The sequence below is a fragment of the Uloborus diversus genome, chromosome 1, assembly GCF_026930045.1.
Source record: "Uloborus diversus isolate 005 chromosome 1, Udiv.v.3.1, whole genome shotgun sequence".
Lineage (NCBI taxonomy): Eukaryota > Metazoa > Arthropoda > Arachnida > Araneae > Uloboridae > Uloborus > Uloborus diversus.
In genome coordinates this window covers 182,789,579-182,812,032 of record NC_072731.1, presented here as the reverse complement: position 1 = coordinate 182,812,032, position 22,454 = coordinate 182,789,579, and the positions used below count along the sequence as shown (strand labels likewise).

Sequence of the window (22,454 nt, the reverse complement as noted above, 5' to 3'; positions counted from 1 at the left end):
GCATTTGGTTTTCTTGGCGGCCGGGACACTCTCGTGTCCCATGATATATGTATTTATATGTATTTCCATCTTAGAAGATATATAGTTAAACAAAACAATTATTGGCTAAAATGTGTTGACCCAGCCATGATCTCAACTATTGAAACGCGAATGTGCAAATTGCAATGAAATCACAGAATACCGATTTGAAAGTACAGATGAGAGTCATTTTTGATGATTTTTAACGACATTAGGAACTGGAGCAAAGTAACAATGGTCATGATGAATTTACAAAAACCTTGACACCACGGACATTCCAAGAGTTACCTTAAGATATAGAATTCCGCCGAATAAATTAGGCCAAAGAAATTATTAAATGTTTCAATAACATTTAAAATAATTCTCCTAAAGGGTGAAAATACTCATTGCAAATATTATCTTAAAACAACAGAACCATGTCCACTTTTATGAAAAGTCATTGATTTTTTAAAGTCAGTGGACGGGTCAATTGACTCTCTAATCCCCATGAATGATGGGCCTGTATAAGTTCCAAAAGTACGATGAAATGACATTTCTTTTCATTCCTTTTTTCGTTATTTTTGTTCAAAACTTATCTGTGATGTTAAAATTTTTCAACAAACAGCTTGCTGCAGTGACAAGCAAGTTTACCTGCTGCTTTGGAGAAAAAATATTTTGCATGCTTAAGTACATAATGCTGATGTTTGCATTTGGAGTGTTTTCTTTAATAATGTAATTGACTTTTAGAAAAACCTGAAGTGGAAAATGCTACAATTGAAACTGAAACTGCAGGAACAGTAGAAGAGAAGGTTCAACCAATAGAAATTCCAGAAATTGCAGAAAATCTTGAAGATATTGAAAAGAATGCTGGTTAGTATTTTTTAAAGATAATTTCTTCTTTTTATACAGGTTTGAGTTCACAGCTTGGATACACAATTACCATGAAGTTACATGAAGGCAGAAGATTTATTCATAGTTTATTTGAAGTTTATGCCAAGGTATAAATTCTGTACGAAAAACAAAAACATTTCGCCCAAGCACCATTTTTCCATCAATAAAAATAATTTGTGCTACACTATGCACTTTCAAGTGTAGTCCCCCCTTTTTTAAAAATTTTTGCTAAGGAAAAGGTGTGATTTCTTGTGACTTTGTAGCTTATGTACTCTATTTCTATTGTAAATTTGTAACAAACATCTTGGGATTTCTCAATGTCACGATGAAAATAATCATTTCAGCTGAAAACTATGTTGTTATGTATTTCTTTAAATGTTCATTTTGTTTAATATTGCTTAGAATTTTGTTAAAATCAAAATATTATATAGTTTCTTTTTCATTTGAATTTATGTATTCTTGCAATTATTAATGTTTATTTGGTGAAAAGATGTAAGTTAGTAGCATTAGAAAGGAAAATTTTACATTTCGTTTTGAATCTTGACACTTTTTTTTTAAATCCAAGATCAAACCTTCTGACAAATCGGTTACCTGCGTTAACTCCTTCACTCTTAAAAATTACCATCTGTTTGAAAGTTATTACAGTAAAAGTTTGACTATTGCTAGCTTTGTCCAGCTTAAGAAATTCCTAATTTCAGATGAGCAAATTTTTCACACAGTTAAGTGCATGAAAATTTGACATCATTTTGCTTTGATAAATGTATTAAGACTGCAAGAAATCAACTAAATATTTTGCTGTTGTTTAGGAGTAGAAGCAACAATTCATAAGAATCATAATTGTGAAAACAAACCTTTTACAAAAACCACAATCCCAAAAATGCAGCATTGAGTAAAGTCTTCTTTCAAATTGTTAAAACCAAATTTTGATAAATGATGAACGTTAAAAGGAATAACTACTGTTATCGTCTTATTGGCAATTCCAATTAGATTTCAGGTTTTTAATCCCAGCAATTTTTTACCACGTAAATAAAATTGCTGTCCTTAAATCTCTTTTAATTTCATTTGATTCCATTCCAACCATAATAGCAGAAGATACTTGTGAAAAGTGTTTTCAGAATCATTAATCTGTTTAAAAGTTGAGATTTATTTAGAAATTGAAAAACAATAGGAAGCACAGATATTCCTTGTTATTACACAGTCGACTCCCGCTACCACGTGATTCGACTTACGCAAAATGGCTATAACACGATTTTTTTTTTACCAATAAATAATTTCAGACCTAACGAAAATTCCCCACCCGCAACACGAAAGTTTTCAGAAGGGAATCGTGGTGTAAAGGTATCGGCTTTGTTATTGGCTACTAAAAATGTTTTTTTCGAAAGTTCCCATGCCGTACTAGTCTGAACATAGCTTTGTGTATACAAATAACTTCTCCGCATTTACCGTATTTTTTCATTCTAAATTCGAAAGTTGATGAAATATAGTGACACCTAAGAGGACTGTTCCATCTAAAGTTTGTGAAGACAGAAAGAGAAAGTTTCTGACAATTAAAGAAAAACTAAAGGTTCTCGATATGCTTGAACAATTAAAAAATGCATCCGAGGTAGCATGGCTATATTAAGTGTGAGTGAATCTTCCATATGTACCATTAAAAATCAAGATAAAGAAATCCGTAAAAGTTCGCAAAGTAGTGTCCATGCAAAAATTATGAAAATGGAAACTCCTCTTTGAGATTTAAACAAACCAAGAAGAGGGATGTTGTTATAGATAGAAATGTTATAAAAGAACTAGAGCGAAGGACCTGTGTTTAAAATTACATTAGAATAACAATTTGATCATGCAGCATACATCATCAACATCTTCATTTATTAAAGTTACAAATATTATTACTGGATCTTCTGCACAGTATTATTATAGAACATCATTTTATTATTACTACATACTGTGCGTACGGTACTGGTTTATTTTAAGTCTCTCTTTCCCGTTGATCACTGATTTTGTGCATTGTAACAGCATTTTATGTTGATTAAGGTAGCTTTTTTAAAAATAGGAATAAAAATTCAGTTCTTTATGTCAGAAATGGTAATGTATAGTTAAGGAATGGGTTAAAACAATTTGAGGTGGTGTTAACGAATGTCTAAAATAATTAGGTATGCTTATAAAAAAATTCACATTCCCTTTTCTACAATGCGAAATTTCGACTTACGTGAGGGGTCTTGAAATGCATCCCTCGCGTAAGTCGGGATTCAACTGTATGTTGGTTTTTAATAACTTCCTACTAAATATTGTGGAAGACTGTTATAATAAACTTTATTTTCATTAAACATAGGGATCAGAGCTATCCTAATTTTCCTGAAATTCATAATTGTTTTTAAAAATTATTATAAAATCTCATATTTTATTTTAATGATTGTTTTAATTGTCCGTAAAATTTAATAAATTTACTTTGAATTTTGAAACAAGAGCTGCAATAAAATAAGAAATAACAACGTCAAATAGCACAAATTTCAGATTACTGCAGACACATGTTTTGGTGTTACAAGGAACGCTTTTTTTGATGCAAAAGAAATGAGCTTATGAATGAAAAGACATACGTCAAAAGCCAAGAGCCAGATAAGCAGGCAGCTTCAAAAGTGAAAATAGCGGATTAATCAAATAACAAATGAGAAAATTTTAAACCAATAGAAATGCACAATGAACCAGAGTTTTCTCACTAGTACCAGGGGTCGATCCAGCATTAAATTAGGGCGGCTTTGCGGCTCCTTCATAAAATTCCGCATGGCAAAAGCGGCCCCATTCACAAAATTCCGCGTCGCAAAAGCGGCCCCATTCACAAAATTCCGCGTCGCAAAAGCGGCCCCATTCACAAAATTCCGCGTCGCAAAAGCGGCCTCATTCACAAAATTCCGCGTTGTAAAAGCAGCCCCTTCACAAAAATTCACAAAAAGGCAGCCTTTTCACAATATTTTTTAACCGCAAATGTGCACGCATCTACGCGGAAGCCTACCCCTCTTCCACCTTCCCCCATCTTATCTTTTTGCTTGCTGCGTGAGTTGTTTTTGCTTAGGAGAGTCAGAGGGGGACGGGAGAGGGATGCTTGTGATTGGTGGCTAGGCAAAATCCAAGAAAAATAATGAGCACGTGATAAAGAATTCATTCGATGATTTTTTGCCGTTCCACGAGTGCAAAATGAAGACTGACTCATTTCACTCCACGGCAAATTTATCACCTATATTCTGTTGGTTTGATTTGCTTCAATGACCAAATGCTTCTGAATTAAATATTCCTTTGAATCATTGTAGCTTTCAGTTGTGTTTTAGTTGCACACATCCTTCATTTATTCATATTATTTTGTCAAATTATGCACTTTTAATTCTCAAAATTAGCTGCAAATTGAAACCTTGCCGTTGCAGATCTTCTATCTTTTTTCTTTCTTTCTTTTTTTTTTAAATTTTTTAAATATTCTCCTATTTTTTCAATTTGTGCCTATTTTCTTCAGTTTATTTTGAAAAAGTTTAAGGTTCATAGCTGGGGGGTTATCTTACAGAACGGACGAGCAAAATTTCTGAAAATTATTCCCGACCGAAGGTTAAAAAGAACACTCGAAAATCTTATATTTTCCTTTTTTTAATCAATTTCACAGAAATTCACATTGAATACTGGCGCATGCTGATGCAAATCGTATTGTATAGCAATTAATTAAATCCTGTTAGAGTATGAGTAACTACGCGGGAAACACAGAACAACCGATTGGCGAAATTCCCTATAGTCTAGTTGATACTGTCCGTTCTCGAAAGCTGACTTGACACGATTGCATTTAAAGAAGAAAAAAAAAGGTGTGATTAGGCCAGGGGTGCCCACATTTTTCTCATATTCTTTAGTTTTAAAGCAGCGTTTCTCTATTTTTTTTTGACACTCGGGACCGGTAAAAACTTCGTCAAAAAATTTCACGGACCGGGAGAAATTTTTTACTTTTTTTTTCACTTAAATAAACTAATCCGTTTTGTACTTTTTTTTTTTTACAAATGCTACAAAGAAAAAACCTTCTACTTAAAATAAACTTACAAAAGTTAATTGTAAGATTGTTTTTAATAACTTACACACTTTTGAATGTAAAAATAAGCAGCTAATTTGTGTAAATTTTTCATAAGCGAATAAATCTTGGAGAAAAACCACAAAACGTATGCAAAGTAATGGATATATTAATGCATAAAAATTAGGAATAAAAATAAAATAAGAAAATTTTATTTTATTGGAAACAGGTATAATTCTTCGAGGACCGGTCAAATTTTCTCGCGGACCGGTGCCTGCGGAGAATTGCTGGTTTAAAATGCATTACATTCATTTTTTCTTTCCTGCTATTTTTCTTGCAGACTTTACGTGTAGAAGCAAAAGATAAATTGAAAAGTCACGCTAGTTTGAGCGTACAACATACAGTAAACCAAAAGAATAACGGTATTATTATTATTATTGAGCAATCACGATTGCTTATTGTTCTCATTTGACCGTCCTTGACGTTGTGGTTCGTTTTTTCAGCTTGGACCAGGGCTGCAGCACCACCGTCCACCGGCGGCGGAGCGGCTGGTCCTGAGCACTGTCCCCCGGAATCCACTTTAGCTGGGCGGGTGGCGTCCATGTCCTGCACATGCATGCTCATACACACTCGCCTATGCGCGCATGCCTTTACACACATACACACGTCTACGTGCACACACGTAAGCCTACACACACACAAACAACTATACACACGTAACCACCCAGGAGGAGGGACATGCTTGGGGGGGGAAGCCATTTCTAGAAACAATAACTCTAATCAGTAGGGTCTTGTCGCAACTTGTGATTGCGAGAAATATAATTTGAATTCAAAGTTTCGGAATTCAAATTAGAGTTAATTGGGGGAAGTGGGTCACAGGTCTTTTTTTTAAATTTATTTAATTTATTTTTTTATTATTTTGTAGTTCAATTCCTAGATTCCTTTTTTTATTGATAAAATACAATGACAGCTAAAAAATATCGTCAGTCATTCTATTTATTCTTGCTGTCTTCTTAAAATAAATTTGAAACTTCGAGATGAGCAATTTCGCAATTTTTTAACGTATGTCCGCTAATGGTGAGAACGAGAACAGTGCGCAAAGGAAATTTTATTGAGTGGGATTTTATAAAAAGTTGCGGGAATCGCATAATCTGCAGACGATAAATTTAAAAAAAACTGCAGACGATAAATTAAATGTGGCAATTGTATATTATTCTAGTTTCGTTTTCTTTCTCGGTATTAATTTTTCTTTTGTAACAGATCGTCTGCAATCATTTAAGTGGACATTTTTTAGGCACATCGAAGAATAAATTGTTTTTTCTATTTGATTATAATTTGTGTTTTGCAAAAATATTTTCGTTACGTTTTTTAGCGGATAATGGAGCGCTGGAGATAGCACCCGCAATAATCTCAGTTTGGAGAGATCGTTTATTCGTTGAAAATTATTCTTCAAGAAATTAAAATATGAAACAAGGACGTCCTGCAACGGGAGGTACCTCCCGAAAATTCTGCGTATTATGTCAAAAAATTTCGCTCTTCGAACGTTGGGTGCCAAAATATTGTGAATTTCTTCAAGTCAGCAAGTAACAACCCCGATAAAATCGCTACCACCACTTCATCATGCAGCAACAGTAACGCAAATGTTCCCGTTTCGGAGGACTTGGAAAATGCGATAAACGATAGTGAAGCAAATGTTCCCGTTTCGGAGAACTCGGAAAATGCGATAAACGATAGTGAAGCAAATGTTCCCGTTTCAGAGGACTCGGGAAAATGCGGTAAAAGATAGCAACGCAAATGTTCCCGTTTTGGAGGACTCGGGAAATGCAGTAAAAAGATCCTACATCAAATGACAGTGAGGCAGTTCGCGAAAGTATAACAATTTTTTGAGGCAGAAAAATACTGGAAGTGAATCTGGGAGCAACTTCAACTGATGATGATATTGAGATTAAGCCATCAAATAATGATTCAAGCATTGTATTTGAGAGTACAAATGGAAATAAGAAGCATGCAATAAATGAAAAGTACATTGCAAATTATGAAAAGGTGTATAGCTGGCTTTACTATAGTTATTCAGGTAAGGGTTTTTTTGTGCAAAACATGTTCATCTTTCATGAATGTTAGTGATTCGAACAAAACCTTGGGTAAATATTGGAGTTGATATCAAGAAAAGCCGTCACCCGACTAGAGTGTTAAAAAAACAAGAGTGCAGCAAAAAATCACAGAGAGGCTGTCAATATACAAAAAATCTAGTGCAAAAGAAGGAATTCTCAAAAAAATTTGTGAAAGTGTAGAGATTGGAAATGAAGCAAAAAAAAAAAAAAAAAAAAAAAGAAAATTGATTGGTAAGTTTATTCAAATTTTGTACTTTATGATCAGGAAGCAATGGGCCATTTCTGAGAATTTTGAATCTCTAGTTAGATTTTTGGGGGGGAAAACTTAGATGACGATGAAATAAAAAAACATTTGCTAACTTGTGGTAAGAATGCCACGTATTTATCCCACATTTCAGTTCAAAACCTTTTGAACTCTATTTCTGTTTATTTAGAGCAAAAGCTACTAACAGAACTGTCAAGTGCAGGTTTCTTTGCTTTAATGGCGCATGAATGCACAGACAAATCCCAAAGGGAACAATTGGGATTAATAGTAAGATACAGACTGCCTGGTGATGATTCGGTTAAAGAAAAATATTTTGGTCTGATAAATTTAAGAAGCTGTACAGCTGAAGCCATAACAAGTGAGTTAGAAAGAATAACCGTCGCCAAAAATATAAAATGGTCTAATTGCATCTTTATCACTCTAGATGGGGCAAAGGTGATGAGTGGAGAACGAACTGGGGTTCAACGCAGAATTAGGCAGATTTCCCCTCATTGCATATATGTAAACTGCAGAAACCATAAATTAGCTCTTGTTTTTGTTCATTTATTAAAGAAATACAGTCAGCTGAAATCAATAGATGCTTTGTTAATTGCTCTTTGGAAACTATTTCACTATAGCCCAAAGAAATTTGAAGTTTTCAAAGAAATTCAACTAGACGTATATAAAGTAGAAGTACTCAAAATCTTAAAAGTATCAACTACTCGTTGGTTGTCTCATGGCCATGCATGCCAAAGAGTAGCGGTACGCTATGAGCAACTAATAGATGTGTTAGATACTCTCTTCGTAGAAACGAGGGAGCCTGAACTCAAGGGTTTGAGGGAACAAATCTTGGATTCCGAAATTCTTCTGACCATTTTGTTCTTAGCCGATTTTTTGGGAAAAGTAGATGTTTTAAATTTATGGCTACAATCTCCAGACATTTCTTTCAGTGTACTTCATATGAAAGTAAACCAATTAATTGAAGAAGTGGAAAAATATTGTGGTAATCTAGAGCAGGGAAAGTATTTTGGAAAGAGCCAAACATTGTTGAATATTGCAACAGACAGTACCTCTCTGAGCTTGAAAATGCGAGGAAAATCAAAACCCAAGGAAACTGCTGTTAGTGAGTTTAATGAACATTTTGTAAAGGAATTTTTAAAGGATTTCAAACAAGAAATAAATTTGGCTTTTGGATTATCTTCTACTTGTTCCAGTTTGAAAGGTTTTGATATTTTCAACAGTGTAAATTTAAATGCAATACCCATTGATGAGATTAATTTTGATTCATATTTATCTATATTACTGTCATATTATGGGGAAGAAAGAAAAGTTACTTTTCAAGGTTTGGTTTCAGTTTCAAAACCATTGATAGATAAGATGGCTATTCAAAATGAGAAAGAGGATTTTAAAAAACAGATGATGTTTGCCAAAATGAGTTTTGACATTGAAAAAACCAAAATGGCCCAAAAGCTTTTACAAGAAAATAAAAAAGACGATGCAAAGAAAATTTTAGGAGGAAAAATCAGTCCCAAAGACTTTCAAACGTTTTTAGAGAAAGACAGTCAAAATTGGGTCCTATTTCCTAATTTCATGAAACTTTTAACAATGACCACCATAATCCCAACATCAACAGCATCTGTGGAAGGATTATTCTCCCGAATGAATTCTTGTATGTACAGAAATGAGAGCATCTCTGAAACAGGAAAGTCTAGATGAACAGTTACGAATAATTTTAAATGGGCCTAAAAGTTTGTCTCAGATAGACTGTGAAGAAATTGTAGATATCTTTAAAAAAAGTGGAAATCGTCGCTTATTACTTTGAAGTTTTTACTTGACTCTAAGAAACTCATTAACTATTTTTCCCTTTAGTTTTATAGCTGCTTATATTGTGTTTTACATATATGTAAATATATATTGAATATACATTGTTTTCTATCTGAGATTAGTAGATATCTCAAGTAAAATTATTATTGCATTAGCAAAATTACATAATTTTTAGAACAATGAAATGAAGTGTTTTCTTTATAATATTTGTGGAATTCATCACCTTTCAAGAAGGTCTTTCGATTAAAGTAAGAATTTAAAGCGTTTTATTTCATGTATTATATCATTTTCTGCCCTTGGAGTGAATGTGTTCCGGCATTTTATAGGACTTCCGGTATTTTTATCATTGAAAAACACCGAAAATTCCATTGTTTTTCAGGAAATTCCTAAATTTTACTTTGATTACGCAATATATATTTAGTATTAATTTGTGTCGAGTTTTCAAAATCCAATTCTAAAATAACTTTACTTAAAATAAAATTCTTTTATATGCTGTTTTTTATATTTTTATTCCTTTTGAAGATCTTGCTTTCCTTGCATCTGCTATGGTAAACGAATTTTTCGCATTTTTGATGTTTACTGTACCTTGTTAAGAGGCAAACAAATAAAATTTCTTTATATATTTATTGACATCATTAAATTGCAAAGTTCTAAACGAAATACCTACCCTGTAAGAACGTCAAATGTCAAAAAATTAAACGCTGAATGCTGGTGCAGTATAATTTTGGGTTTTAATTACTTTTAACACATACATGGCATCTTTAATGAGTATTTCACTTCTGTGTTAAGAAATATGTGATATCTTTGAGTCTGTTCATATTGTATTTATTAGGAGTTATCAATACGTTCAGTAGCATGTTGCAATTTTCATTGCTCTAAACGTATTTGAGAGGGGCAAACAGGAAATCTTTTGTGAGACTTCACTTTAAGAAAGTGTTCCTTGCATATGTATATTTGTAAAAAACAATAAATGTAATTGTATGTGTCAAATTATGTATAAAATGTTAAGGGTCTTACTTCCCCCTCCCCCAGTGCATTTTCTCTTGACAGCTTTCAGGTATTCTTCAAGAACTTGCAATCACCCCTAAAACCTGTCTAGGGCTTTTCTATAATGATACGACAGCTAAAAATGCTTTTCTATAATCTTTTCCAAGAAAAAAATCACAAGGCCTTTTTTACAAAAATAAAGAAAATTCACAAAAATATTTTGCTTTTTCACAAAATGGGGACCCAAAAAATAAAACCTGGAAACTGTGAACCACAAGAAAAGACTTGAAAGTTACCAAGTTTTATTTTGAATACAGGGCCGATCCTAGCAGGTGTGCAGAGTGTGCACCGCACAAGGGCGGCCAAAGTAAGGAGCGGCCGCAGGCCGCATCATATAGTTTTTTTAATCAAGCAAAATTTCTCAAGAATTTCACACAAGATAACATAATAAGTCGAATAAATGTGCTGAATTTTAAATGTTCAATTATCAAAGTAAGTGCCAATTTTCCAGCAGCATAGCATATTAAGAAAAATGGAATGTTAGAGCACATTGTGTTGCTCTATTATCTATTAATATCAACTTTTTATACATATGCTTCATTTGGTTGCAAAATTTGTGACAGAAATGGTAATCAGGCATGGTTACAGGGGAGGGGCAATGATCAAAATCCCCCCCCCCCCGAAGCATGAAAGGGTGCCTTCTAAAGGACACTAATGCTTCTCCCAGCCTCCCAAGTTTTTATTGACTCTAAACAATGAAGACATATTTTGTGTAAAAAAAAAACTATACTGATAGGATACTCTTGCAAGTATTTCAACCAACAAATTCTGTGTTCAGCAGTCGTGGAGACTGGAGAGGGAGAGACAATGGAAAACTGCGACTCCCCTGAGAGTCAAACATATATAATCAACGAAATAAAATTTTTAATTTTCCCCCTTTACAGCAATTTTTTCTAATTAAAATCTTGAATGAGCTGCTTGGTTTCAGATCAGGTAGGAGGACAGGGTCTTTGCCCCCGGGTTACAAATTCTAAGTGTAGCTCTAAAACGAAGATCCAAAAGGATGCTCTGACGAGACTAACGAAGGCTTCAAACTGAGTTTTTAGGACTTTAATTTCGGAAAATTTCGCTGGTTGAACCACCGATTTTCAGGATCCAATTAAGTTCACCTTTTCTTCCTTAATGTAATCAAACATAGCCTAAAAATGATGGCTCCAAAATGTCTTTTCTGGAGACAGCCCTCCCTAACGTCATCAAAAATTGCTCAATGGCATTTTTCGAATTTCTTTTTTCGAAATGTTTGAAATAGAGGGTCCTGAAATCCATTCCCTAACATTACTATCAAAGATAGTCTGAATTGGCGTCTCTAGAGAGGCCTCCAATCCCACCCCCTCTCATTTAACGTATTCAAAAACAAACTAAAATTGCGTTTTTCAATCATTAGTTTCGAAGAACTTTGGGGCAAATTCCCCGGATCCCCCTTTTCTCCAATGTAATCACTATAGCTCAAAATTTCGTTTTTTAGACGGTTCCGTGGAACCACCAAACCTTCCTGCTTAAACTAGCCTGAAATTGACATCAGTTTCAAAAAACAATTCTTGAGGGTACACTGAACCCCAGCCCGCTCTTTGTCCCAGCGTTATCAAACAATGCCTAAAATATGATTTTGGGACTTCCATTTCTAAAAAATTCCGGATGGCTTATGTAAATTTTCACGGCACTAGGGCATCCGGCATCCCCCATCAATCCCCGAGGTGAGGTGGAGAAAAGTCTTTAGTTGTATTTTTCAGATATTAATATCGAAAAATATTCAGAAAGATCCGCTGAAGCTTCCCGGTTTCCTTAACGTCACTAAAGATAGCATAAAATTGTGCTTTTTAGAGCCCCAAAATCCTTCCTTCACAAAAATAACCTAAAATTGATTTTAATTCCGAAAAATATTTCAGTTCGGAATATTTTCCCGTTTCCCCTATCTGGTCCAAATCTAGCCAAAAATGTGTTTTTGAAACAATAGTGCCGATAAATTACCGGAGGAAAGATGCCAGACGCCCTAACGACACCAAAGACAGCCTAAATTTGAGTTTTAAACTTCAATTTCGAAAACTTTCGATAGGAGACGACCGAATCTTCCTCCCTCGAACAATTTCAACAAAGATAACCCGAAATTGCGTGTTTAAAACTGTTTCAGAAAATTTTCGGGAAGAGCACCGATCCTTCCTAAACTAAGGTCACAAAAAATAGCTGCAATTTGACATCAATTTTGAAAGAATTTCAGGAAAGAACTCCAACATTACTTTCCCCTCAAATCTGGAAAAAATTCCTAAAATTGCAAGTTTTGACTTCAATATTGAAAATTTCTCCATGGACCTTGAATGTTCCCGAATCTTTTGTCCCTGCAACCAAACACAACCAAAGATTAATTCCAGCTATTTTTCATACGCCAATTTCGTATATTTTCTGGGGCGACCCCCCTCCCCCTTCCTCTGATGTCACCAAAGATAGAATATAAAATGCTTTTTTACAACTAGTAAATTTTGGTACTTATTACTTTTTTCAAATTACTTTCTTCAAAGATATAAATTGTACCTAAGGAGTTTCTAACTTTTTACATAAATTTATCCTTCTGTTTTTTTTTCTTTTTTTTAAAATTAGAACTTGATACAGAAATTTGAAGAAAAATTGAAAGATTTATATGGGCATTAAGTATTAGTCAAAACATGCAAATTGCTCTTCAGGGGCGGCACATTAGGGCTTTGCACACGGGCCGCCGACACCCTAGGATCGGCCCTGTTTGAATAGAAAGTATTTTTGGTAGCAGAAGAATTTGGGATGAGATTCAGCTATTTGAGGAGAAAATCACAGAAAAATAAAGAATGCTAAATTGAATTCAGAAGTCGCCATTTTTTTTCTTTTGGCAAAAGAAAATGAAACTGCCCAGGCTCATGGTAAAGCTGCAGCAGAGAACCTAGAAAGAAAAAGGCCTACCTGTACACTTGGAACGTAATACTATCAAATGACTGTACTTACTGAAAAAAATTATTCGAGCATAAATAATACAAAATAGGGGATTGTACCTAGAAATTTTTCTGATTATTTGTTTTTAATTATTAAAGATCAGTTGAGCATTTCATACTTTATTTTCGACCCAAAATGAAAGCCAAGTAAATTTACTCTATCAGCAGCATGATGATTTTTTTTAAAGAGGAATTTTTATCCAATTTGGTTTGAAAAAAATGAAATTTTAATTTTTTCAAAAAAAGAACTTTTGAAGAACGATATCTCAATAACTGAGAACTGGAAACTGCACATTTCTCCTTCTTCCATCCCAATTTTTAATTTCTTAATTTTTCAATATTAAGTCTTTTTTAACCACTATTTTAAAGAAATATTATGCTTTTCATGATTTCTTCATCTTTGTTTTTTCACTTTTTCAAGAAATGAAGCTAAGAGGAAGAAAAAAGGCAATGGTGTTGTAAAGGTTACAGTATTTTCGGGAATGAGCGCCACATCCGGTGTAAGGGCAGCACCTTCCATAAGTGCTCACCCAACATTGAACAACTTAAAAGCACAATAACTAGTAAAGAAAGCTGGATTAAATGTAAATAAAAAATATTTTTTATTTCTCATTAGTATTTTTATTTAACAATAATGAAATATTTTTAAAAATCCATATTTTGCACTTTGGCCTTCAGCATCTCTCGATTGGCCATCATTTTGATGGTTAATTTATCCGACTTCTATCGGCAAACGCATCTTTCGTCAACGCCAAACTCTCTGGAAGCAAGACGATTTCCAATTGCTTCTGCCTTTATTACCTTAAACTTAAAGGCTACAGTATAACTTTTTAATCGCTTAGGAGCCATTTTAAAAGCAACTCCGGGAAAAAATCTGTTGAAGAAGGTAAGCCGAGAATGCACAAACGACAGCAAGAGATGCAACGAGACAATGTGAGTGAATACTAAATTTAGAGTTAAGAGACAAGTTTCCAATTAGGTTGCTTGACCGAGCAACCCACTTTTGTGAGGTGGGTGATAAATTCCCTTTACAAAACTGGACATCCATCCCCCTCCCTTACTAGTACTTTTGTGGCCTCCTCTCCCTGACCCCTTTGCTCCGAGAGGATAAGGCATGTGGATCAGCGTTTCTCTCCTCAGTGACATACGTGCAATTGCTGACTCACCTTCCCTACCCCCTCTTTGCTTTACTTGTCGCCCTAGGTTGATGAATTTTACAAAATGAAAGGAAACGATGTGGTACCATTTATTAGCACCATTTTCAACTTTTTTTTTTAAACTCGAAAAAAAAAAAACACTATATTTGCCGCATCTCTTATATGTGCCACGCTGCCAATCTTTTTATTTTTTTTCTTGTATGCACCTTGGCGCTTATTCCCGAAAATACACTGATATAATTTAGGAGAAAAGAATTATAGCTACTTTTTGGCCACATGCTTGAAAGTTAAGAAATTTGTTTTTAATAAACATTTTGTTTTTTAAACTGTGCAACTTTTAATGGAAAGTTCTTTTCAGTTATAAAATGTAATTTTTTTCCCCTTCAGAAGGAGAAAGTGTTACTCAAAAGCCAGAAACTCCTTCTCCAGACAAAGTTCAAGAAGATCCACACTCTGAATTATGAAAGTAGCTGTACTTAAGCATATCCAATTGTGAACATGTGAACTGCATGCAAAAGTGGTGGGATAAAATATTTTTATAGCTTTAAATGTAAAAGTGATTACTGGTATTCAGTATTTGTGATCTAATTTTGAATTGAGATGGATTATGAGTGTACATTTTCTTATTTTCATTAAGCAGTCTATACAGTAAAATCATGACAAAAGTAAAAACTTTCATTTTCATATTTAAATTAAAAAAAAATTCCCAAAATGTTATTTAATAAGTTTGTGCAATATGATCCAGTTCCCTTGCTTAAAACTGGTAGTTATTTTGTCGAGTTTATGGTAATAAAACTTTTTGTTAAATTTGACTGTTTGCATCTGAGTTGTCTATAACAAATGTATATTATTGAATTTTATTTCAATGGAATTGTTAAAATTTTTCTCTCACTGTTTTTATTTATCAAGCACAGGAGCTAAAATTTAGGGTAGAATTCTCGCCATAATTTTTTGATACACTTCTTTCTGAAAAGTAATTGCTCCAGTTACGTTTTCTGAATCATTGAGTTGAAGTTAAAAATGTAATCTTTTCCATCCTTTGAAATAATTAGAATTTTTGATTTGAAAAGACTTAAAGTTAATTTCTAAAGTGTATCCTATCCTAGTTTAATTTTTTATTCCTTATCACATAAGTGGTTATTGGTTACAAATTGCTAAAATACGGATGTTCTTTTTTATACTATTGTACAAATATTAGAATTTGCATTTCATTAGATTTTAAATGTTCATTAAATATTTTGGACTCAATTGCATGTATTTTCCACAAACTTTTAAAGTGTGAGAATATAGAAAAGTTAAAAATTTTAAGCAATATTGCTACTTTCCCTCCCCAAAAAATTGTTTTCCTCTCCAAACATAAATCTTAGAGGGAAATCTCCCCTCCATTCAAAAGTTAAAATTTTAGCCCCTGATAGTAATTTCAAATATTTTCAGTTATCGTCTTTGATAAAAGTTTAATATTGAATTGTGAGTTTAAATTTTGTATAAATGCTGATATGATCTTTGTATAGTAAAGGTACAAGACTAATGCTGAAATGCATTCAAACCTGATACCAAATCGCGTGTCCGGATGTATAAATTTTGGGCTCCCCATCAAAAATTTGACACAGCCTGTAACTACTATTGGATTTCTATGCCACTAAGGACAGTGGACCCCTTAGTTCCCATGGATAATACCCCTACATTGCATATTCTGCGGGAACTTAGATCTGGGTCTGCCAAAAGAGTTATCAGTTAAAAAAATTTAGTGAAAAAAAATTTTGTACAATAGAACTTACCCATAAGTATAAGAAGAATATATTTCTAATTGAAAACGGGCCTCTAACACTCATTACAGTCTTGCCAATGAAATTTCCATTATGACCTTAGTATAAATTCCTGTGTCCAAAAAGTGTTATGTTGATTGTGAAGAGTTATATAAGTACATTGTACGCTGTTAAAAAAAGGAGGGGGGGGCAAACAATTAGTAAAGAAACAGTAGTCATTTGGGGTCATAAAATGAACTATACAGGTTGCTTGTTTCTTTAATTGTTTCAAGTTGTGTATAAATATGTATTAAAATATCCCTAGTTTTGGGAATTTATAATTCTACATCTGAAGATGCAATTTTTATTTGTTCTGTTATTGATAAATAAGTTAACATGGTTTTATTGATTACGTTTTAATCGATTATTTTAAATTCAATGAGAAAACTTTCTCAAGGTTTTGTTTGAAGGAATATTTTCACTAATTCTTAGAAGCTTGACTGGTCAATGTGTTGTGTTTGTGAAATAAAGTTGACAAACACAAATGTGATTTTTTTTCTCCCTCACAAGTGCTGGTGCTTACTTGATGTACATATTCACTGTATGTAATATTATGAAAAAGAGAATGAACTTAAAATATTTATTTAGTGCAACTTATTTATTTTGTTTGCTTTTATTTATTCTTTTAAATTTAGATTCTATTTAAACCATTTTAATTTATATTCTTAATTGTGCTCTATGTCTTTCATTAAAAAAAATGAGCTAATAGTGCATCATTTGTTCTGAAAAGTATGTAAATAAATCTAGCATGAACTTTTCCAAATTATTTTTTTCAGGCACTGATGAAAAAAATAATTTTGTTATGTAGCTGATTTACATTTTAGAACATGTTGTTAAGTAAGAATTATATAGAATCTGTTACATTTTTCTTTTAAAATTTTTTTCATACTAAACAAATAGTATCCAAGTAAAAAGCACAGTGCACACAGTGTATGTATATATATCAGTGACATACGGTCCGCCCAAGCAAACCAAGCAGTGCGTGTGTACTCCAGAAATAATTTTAATTTCTCATTTGTATGCTCATAACTGACAAGAAGTATGAATTATAAGTTTTTCCAATCTTTCGCTGAAAATAAGTTACAAAAACATTAGTCGCCCAAATGGCGATTTCCTTGGAGCACCTATCCGCAGACAAAAGAAAGAAAATTACACGCCACAACCACAGGTGGAACAACTCATGCACTAGGAAGACTGAAGGGATGTTGCCATGGCTCTTATCCAATGATAAGAGACCGTTGTTTGCGCTTCTTCAGTTTTGAAACCAAGCATGGGGAGATTGCATGGTTGCCAGATTGGTTTTTTTAAAAATCATCTGACTTCTTAGCTTTTTTCTTTCTTTCTTTTTTTTTTTTTTGGATTTCGAATGGACAAAAAATGTTTTCAAATCGTGGTCTGATTTTGATTAATGTGAACTGTTAAATATTTTGAAAGAAAGAAGCACATTTTATGAATATTTTGCTGCTAATGAACAAAGACTGGAATTCATTTATGAATGAACTGTTAAATTTCAGTACTTCTAAAATGTCTAAACATGGTGGTTTTTAGTAGTATTCTACAATGCTCTATATTTTCGACCCCTGTATTAGTCATTACTTGCCTTCTTAATGTTTTGCTCACAAATATTCCTAATGTATTTTTGTGATTAATCACTATTACATATTTGTTTTTGCTGCATAAAAAATGTTCTATTCAACATGGAAGTTACTAGAATTAAGGCACTTTACTCAGAAAACACAGATATACTACAAACAAATGTTATAAAGTATAAGTAAAAATATGAAGACAATTGGATACATCACAGCTGCTTGGGCCACCGCACATGCCTGATGTTTATATACATAATGTGTGTATATATATATATATAATGAAAATGCTCTTGTATTTCTTCAAGCATTTTTATCAGTGGCAGTTCCTAAGGAAGTTCTTTTAGTTAACTACAATTTTAAGTTTTCAGCATATTGCAAATATGATGTTTTAGGATGTCAAAAATTTTCTAACTCATTGATATTGAACAGCCAACTTAGTAAATTTTATGAATTTTCTTACTGTAGTATTTATATTTATGCATTTAATTGCTTTTACATTCTAACATAACTTAAAATACATAGTTACTTTTTATAAACTTTTACATTTTTGTGAGACTTCGAAAATTTATTTATTTTCATTCCAAATGTTATGTCTTGTCTGTAACAAAAATCATGTAAATAAAAGTTCGAAAGAAAAAATATCTTCGTTGAAAAAGGTAATTGGCCACTTTTCTGTTAGAAGACAAAAGTAGTTTTCTTTTCTCTTTTTACTAACTGCACAAAACTAGGCTGAAATCTAAGGTGAGGCCTTAATACTGTCTGATTTTACTACCATTTACGGCTGCCTTCAAAAAATAATAAAATGGAAACGTCACACTCACAGAAATATTGTAACAAAATTGACAGCTTTACAAAAAATGGTATAATAAAAAAGTTACCTTTGTAAAAAAAAAAGTACTTTTGCATAAGTAATAAAAATCTGTACATTTACAACAATAATAATCAGAAAAGGTCGCTACTTTCACGAAAATCCCTATTTTTTAAATTGGGAACACAATGCTTTAAAATAAAATCTAGTGTGGACACCACAGAACTTTCATTTGCATTTATAAAATAATCGATGTTTTTTGTTACTCAAAAGAATGGGCATGTGTACTCATGAACAAGCCTTATAAGAAACATTTCTTAAATAAATGAACCAATTTTTCTCTGAAATTGTTTGTAACATTTGAACGCAACCAAGGGGGTTGAGGGGTGTGTAATTAAACCACACTTGGAGTCTATGTGCAAAATTTCAACCTTCTACAACTTACTGTTTTTGATTTATGCAAGATACATGCACATACATATGTGCATACACAGGTGTCAAAAGAAAACATGAGTAATGAACTCGGGGGATGATCAAAATGGATATTTCTGCCGTCCATGCGTTCTTAGCTGTATACAGCACTTGCGGCCATGCAAAAAACCCACTCAATGTCCATTGGAGGACGGGGGTGGGGGGGAGTAAAATAGAAATTTAGGTCTAAATTTGAGGGGAAAACTTTTTGTGAGATTCCAGTATTTCCTTTACTGTAAAAGGAAGTAAAAAGTGATATGAAAGAAAAGCGCTTGTGAATTAGATTGCTGATATTTATAATAAGCATCGTATAAGTACGAGTATTATAACTCATTTTCAATTATTCCAATGGGAAATAGAACTAGGTCATAATTTTTAGTGGATTTTGTGTGTTACTGTAACAAGCTTTTTATTTTAGCATCTGCTTTTGGTTTGTCTTATTTCCAATTATTTTCTCAAAACTGTTAGCAGAACAAAGTCTAATGAGCTGAAACGCAAGGATATTTTTTGTACCCCCCTCGGTGTTTTTTGCCCCCCCCCCCCCCCCCAAAAAAAACCGATTGAAGGAAAGATTTGCTGACCTTGAAATGAAATTGATTGCTATGAAACAATCTTATTCCTTTTTTGTTGAGTGTTAACCTTTATTTTTCCATTGGAAATTTCCTTATAGTTTTTATGATATATCTTTTCAATTTATTAACATAATCAAAAACGCACTTTAGATCAGTGATTCCCAACGTTTTTCCTCCATGCGAACCGCTTCTAAAATCAGTATAAAGTTGACGAACCTCTTGTATACTAACATGAGGGACAAGCACATCAATATAGTACAATTGGGCGACCTATTATATGTTGATGAACAAACATCTCCTTCTCCTCACCCAAACAAGTTTTGGGACATTTTTTTTAGTTTGAGAAATGAAAATAACTGCTAACTATAGAAGTACAATCATTGCTACAAGCTTAAAACGATAGCATGAAAGGATTGCAAAACAAAATCTCAACAGAACAAATTCAACTTTGAAAAAGTTCTTAATAGGGATAGTTGTTCAATATAAAAAAGTTCCAAATTTGGCCCAGATGTCTGATAATTTCAGTCAGGGACGGATCTAGAGAGTAGCCAATTAGGGTGGCCCTTAACTATATGGCATTTTTCGAAAGTTTAAATTTCATTGCTCCCAACCTCGTATTTTGTTCCAATGGACAAAAGAACAGCCTGTGCAAAATTTCCCTTCAATAGAACAATTACTAGGGCCTCGAATGCCTTCAAGTTTAGTACTCCTAGAAATCAAGTAAAAATTTTTAAAAAATTGCATTTTTCATTAACATCACAAGAATTTTTAGAGACGTAATACATTTTATTAGGACTAATAATTTCTATAGAATCAAAACATAGTAGAATAAACCAATGCTGAACATTATTTTTTCATAAGTGAGGATTTAGTATCAGTAGGATAGTTTTTATGTTCTTCAGCAATGATGTGTGAAACAATTTTTTTTTTCCTCACTTTCATCTTATTAGAATATTTTGTGTTCTTGAATTAATTTTACACCTCTTTCTACAGATCATTCACAAATATTGGTTTGTCAAGTTTTTCCATTCCTCTTATATCCAAATTCATCCTTTCAAGTTGAAGCCTTTGTTAAGGAAATCGGAACTGATAGAAAATGGGGTAAAGAAATATCTTGTAACAGGTATTACAAAATATTGATCAGCTTCTCGCATGATTTGAATCATAATTCCTTTAACCATGGTTGGAATAATATCGTCTAATAAGGAATTAGCCATAGTTTCGTGAGCCAAATTTAAGCTATGGTTTGAAAGTTTTTTGAGAGTAACTTTAATGATTTCTGGATCAATATCCTGATATCAGTTGACGCATGAATAGAAAATCCAGATTGGAAACTTTAACAGCTTCCGGGGGAGAGAAAGCAGGCTCGAACGTATACTCGAGCACAAGAAAATACATTATGTTCTTAAAGAGTTCCTCTCCCTTTTAGATAACTGAAGCTGACCCTAACATAGTTAAATCTTGAGTACATAAAGAGACTTGGACATCCACCTAGAATGAATTTATAGTTCCTTGCTTACGAAATGATATCCTATTCTTTAGAATCCAGATAAGAGTATTATAGCTAATTCCAACAAATCTCGAAGATCATCACGCTGTTGGTTCTAAAAAAAGGTATTGTTCAAGAAATCTGTGCACGGTTGAGAATATATCGTAAAGTACTTATCTTTTTTGTCAAATTTCGCCCTGGTTCTCTCACTATGGTCAAAACCATCATTGCTTGGGTTGTTTGAAGCTTGAAGTTGGAAGCTGAATCATAAGCTGTTGATGAGACATATTGTTATTCCATTTCTTCATAAGTTCTTTTCTTTTGAACAACTCCTTTTTTTCTTCCTCTTTTTGAGGAGGGGGGAGGGCAGACCGACAGACCAACAGATACGTTTTTTCTGTACCCTACTTTCCACTTTTAATTTTTTTGGAGCAGATTATCCCAAATCCCTTTACCATTAACTGTACTAAATGGCCAAAAATTGCGAATTTTAACATGAACTTTTAAATTTATCCTGAGGTGGGCCCGGGCCCATCGTCCTCTTATATATAATAGTCGATGATCGAGTAACCCACGTGTTTCAACAATGAAACTTGCGGAACGGCATAATAATTTGATTTTATATTTTGGTAATGTTTAACATGCAGGGAAAGGCTTTATTTGTGACAAGGCTGAACTCGATCCGGTAACTTAACTGTTTTACTGGTGAGACTCATTTCAGGGTAATGAAGAAACTAAAAAATGGTCAACAATAACCGCTACCTACTGGAGTTTAGGGTTAATCCACTGGAGTAACGGTTACAATTTCAACTATCAAAATATCACCAAACCAGGGTTGGCAAGGTTTTGGACACTACAGTAAAAACCATGGTAAAAACCCCGGTTTTTACCGCCCTGTCCGAAAGTGTCCAAAACTATATTTTTAGAAAAATAGTATTGGGTGAGAAAACACCAAAAAACAGAATAAAATGTATCAAAGTAATGTTTTATATTGATCATTTATTCAATGAGAACATTCAACTTACTTAGCAGCTGATTTTAATCTAGTTGCATAGAAGTTGAATTCTTGATAAAAAATTTCAATTTGCATGCATAAGTTTATTTATTTTTGATTAGTAACAAAATTTCCCTATGTTTATGCATGTGTGCAAATGAAAGCAGGGTTGGTAAGGCTTTACCATCCTGTTCAAAATCCTTGTGTCCGAAAATGTCCAAAACTATTTTTTGAGAAACTATATTTTGTGAGAAAATATCAAAAACAGAACAAAAAGTGTTAAAATTATTTCGTTGACTATTTAATGGATATTTATTCAATGTGAACATTCAGGTATAAATATATATGCAACTTATTTATGCAGCTGATTTTAATCTAGTTAAGTAGAAATTAAATTCTTCATTAAAAATTTCAATTTGTATGCAGGAGTTTTTTTTTTTTTTTTTTTAGCATAAACCAAATTTTTCG

General features: G+C 33.0%; 1 protein-coding gene across 1 annotated transcript in view; it reads left to right on the top strand.

The window, feature by feature from the left end:
- LOC129233900 (hypoxia up-regulated protein 1-like) overlaps nucleotides 1-18,312 on the top strand; it is a 104,115-nt gene extending 85,803 nt beyond the window's left edge. Inside the window, exons 19-20 of the mRNA XM_054867830.1 lie at nucleotides 745-867; nucleotides 14,646-18,312. Coding sequence (XP_054723805.1) covers nucleotides 745-867; nucleotides 14,646-14,722 — 200 coding nt within the window. The 3' untranslated portion in view covers nucleotides 14,723-18,312. The remainder of the gene's footprint in view (nucleotides 1-744; nucleotides 868-14,645) is intronic.
- The last annotated feature ends 4,142 nt before the right edge of the window (nucleotides 18,313-22,454 follow it).